Source organism: Sesamum indicum, linkage group LG8, assembly GCF_000512975.1.
Source record: "Sesamum indicum cultivar Zhongzhi No. 13 linkage group LG8, S_indicum_v1.0, whole genome shotgun sequence".
NCBI classification, from domain to species: domain Eukaryota; kingdom Viridiplantae; phylum Streptophyta; class Magnoliopsida; order Lamiales; family Pedaliaceae; genus Sesamum; species Sesamum indicum.
The window spans coordinates 19,324,514-19,327,842 of NC_026152.1; the positions used below are offsets into that span (position 1 = coordinate 19,324,514).

General features: G+C 45.7%; 1 protein-coding gene across 1 annotated transcript; it reads right to left on the reverse strand.

Annotated features, from left to right (window-relative positions):
* Positions 211 to 2,755, reverse strand: LOC105169490 (probable indole-3-acetic acid-amido synthetase GH3.1). The gene is made up of 3 exons (XM_011089884.2): positions 2,285 to 2,755; positions 2,065 to 2,166; positions 211 to 1,963 (listed from the first exon to the last, which is right to left on the reverse strand). Exons 1-3 carry the CDS (start codon positions 2,602 to 2,604, stop codon positions 589 to 591), a joined length of 1,797 nt encoding a protein of 598 aa, XP_011088186.1. The 5' UTR covers positions 2,605 to 2,755; the 3' UTR covers positions 211 to 588.

Sequence of the window (3,329 nt, forward strand, 5' to 3'; positions counted from 1 at the left end):
CTGTATCTCTACATCTCTATTTTGTACCCACATAACACAACTGCTGCTTTGATTTTCATTTCCTTAAAATGTACAAAATGAAACCACACTGCAACAACAAATAAATTAACCAATGATTTCGTCATTTCATTACTTCGTATTTTAATGTTTATATGATAAACATTAGATTAGTTGCCTAATACAGACGAAAAACTCCCCCATTTTCCGGAGTCTAAGAAAGATTAATTCGTTAGCATCATTACATTGACACAAACAAACCATGAAATTAGAAAAAACAACTCTCCTCAACTATCCCAGAATGTCGTCATTTACTTGAACCAATAGAACCTAAACAAGTTCAATTCATTGAACAAGCCCGAAAATGTCACATCCTTTTCACAGGTTAACTGAACCATACAACACCTAACTTTCAGACCTTCGATTTCTAATTTACACACCTAATCACAATTACAAACCAAAAAAAGTAAAATTAAACCAAAGTTCCTTAAAAAGGAACCCCCCAAAAAAAAGAAAAAAACACTAAGGAATCTTTCACGGCATTGACTTCTCTTGGTCGGTCATAATTCTTGACTTATTTTATCTACCCTTTTACCGACGTCGTTCGGGCGTCCATTGCGGTAATGATGGGCTAAAATGAGACGACACTACTCGTGAGTCGAGAAGTTCCATAATCGGCGTAAAACTAACACATCTCGGCACCTTGTACTGATTAATCGATGCGCCCCTTGAGATTGCATAGTCCATTAGTTCCTCGAATGTGCCGTTTCGAACAACTCGGATTTCCAACGGCCCGATTGAGTTGTCTGCGACTCTACATTGGCGGTAGACCGAGTTGAGGGACTCCTCCATGGCTAGACAACATTGTTCTAGCACCTGGTCACTAGGCGAGTTACCCGAGTCTTTACCTAGCAACTCCCAATATATAACGTAGTGGCCTGGAATCGTCTTTGTATCAGCGTAGCTCGTGTACTCGACCACGCTTGTGTTGAACTCGCGTAAGAGACGTGAGGCATTCTCCACTGCAGCTTGTAGCTCAGCCTCATCGGTTTTGTCTGAGTCGATGCTCAGCAGCACGTTTTTTCGTCTGACAAATTGGAATTGTGGAGCCGAATTATGGAAGCCCGTGACTCGGAGGATGTCGCCAACTCGGTAGCGGCAGAGACCGGCATAGGTTGTGATGACGAGTTCGTATTCCTTGCCAATTTCGACGTCTGCAAGGTCAACGAGTCCTGGGGGCGAGTCACGGGTTGACCCGGTTGAGTTGGGTTCGTGGGGCAAGAACTCGAAATATGCCATGTTTGGCATGATGGTGTAGGAAACCTCGGAGGGCTTGCACATGGGATTGAGATTGAGCCCGAAATAACATTCGGATGAGGCGTACATGGTGCAGGCTTTTGGGAGCCCCCCGCTGTAGTAATCAAGGGTTGGGATGTATTGTGCCATTGCACCAGTAACAATCACGTCCAGGTATTTCGTGTTGGGCCAGATTCTGGTAATAATTCGCTCCCAGTTGTCCTTGGAGCATTCCTTGGCAATGAAATCAGCCAATTCTGGGTCGGGCCTGACGACCCGGGTCATGCACTCACGGATTGATTGGTCGGTCACCTTTGGGTTGAGCGACCCGGTTCGGATGTCTTCTGCGAGTTGCTGCCAGTTCAGCTGGAGAAACCGTATGGCCCGCAGGAGGCCGGAGGCGAACACCGCTCCAACCCGGAGGACTTGTTTGCGTTCATAAAGGCCGCACAGCATCTGAGTGTACATGCTCTGGAAGGAGTCGGGGCAAAGAATGGCTTCATTAGGACTTGTGTAGACGTTGTAGGGGTCGTAGGGTCGGGTCTTGAAGTGGTCGCTTTTGTAGTAGCTAGTGAGGACGGGTCGGGCCAGGAGCCCACCCGGAGTCTGGGTCTCGGACTTGATAAACAAGAAGTAAAGCCCTTTGCCTTTGTCCAGTCCCTTCACGTATCTGTTCCACATAGAGACATGCACTCGTCAGAAACGAAATTAACTTTCACTAAATCTTATACCAAAAAAAAGGAAATATATTGTCCATGTAATAATACTCACAGGTTCATTACAGGCATGAGAAGACTGTAAAGAAGCTGACGACGATCCAATTCTTCTTTGATAGTGGGCATGAGTTTTCTCTCACCAGCTGAAGTCCCAGAGCTGTTCAAATAAGAAAAAAAAGAATGTTACTATTTCTACGTCAAATTTTGTAATATATTTTCATAATGAGTTAAAAATAAAATAGATTAGTTTATATGTATTGCTTTGAATCAATTACCTGGTGAGGAATTCGGAGACGGGGTGAGCAGATAAAATGGGAGAACGGTCGCCATTAGCTATTCTTTGGATCAACGGCTGGAGATCTTCGTAGGTAACCATAGGGATTTTTGATTTGAAAGTCTCGCGATCCGTGGCGCCGTTGAGGTTGTAACGCTGAAGGTATTCGGTCTGCGCATTTCGGGACAGGATTTGGGACAAGACATTTTCTTGAACTGAGTCTGCATTTCGGGTCATCTCCTCTATAAACTGAAGCGCCTTTGCGTCTTTCTCGCACGCCGGAGGGCCCAATGGAGAAGACAAAATCGAATCAACCGCCATTACAGTATATAAATATTTTAGAGAGAGAGAGAGAGAGGAGAGATTATGTATAAGTTTAGAGAGAGAAAGGGAGAGGAGAGAGAGAATGTGTTTGTTTGAGGGAGGGAGAGAAATGAGTAGATGACCAGAAGAATTTTGGGGAAGAAACTGATGAGGAGTTGGGGGAAGGGGAAGCGATATTTATAGGGGGGGGAACAGAGGTGCCACGTCATCTGCCACGGCACGGAGGGGGACCCAGAGTCCAAAAACGTGCGTTTGTAAGAAGAAAGTCAGACGCGGAGGGGGCAGAAAGGTAAAAGCACAGGAAGAGGGGCAACCCCGTAAATATGTCGTGCAGTGTGAGGAGGGACAAGGTGGGTCCCTGACACATCGGCTTGGTTCCTCAAAGGGGTGCCTGTGGTCCCCCGTGGGCCCATGTCAGCGGTCACAGGCTGTGGCTTGGCGCTTGGACTGTGGCGTACGTCAGCCAACCAAGCTGCCCTTTTCCGGTAAACTTGTTGGTCCACGACAGCGATGGGCGGCCGGCGGGCTCGGCAAGTCCCACTGTTTCAGACAGCCTATGTGACATAGAAACCTAAAACCACTACGTAATGCAGCATACGCATGTTTGTGTATCCTGTATCCATACATATACATTAATTCGTTAATATATGTAGCAGTTTATACATGATATGAAAACTATATAATATCCACTTTCATAATTATATATTAACTAACTGTCTATT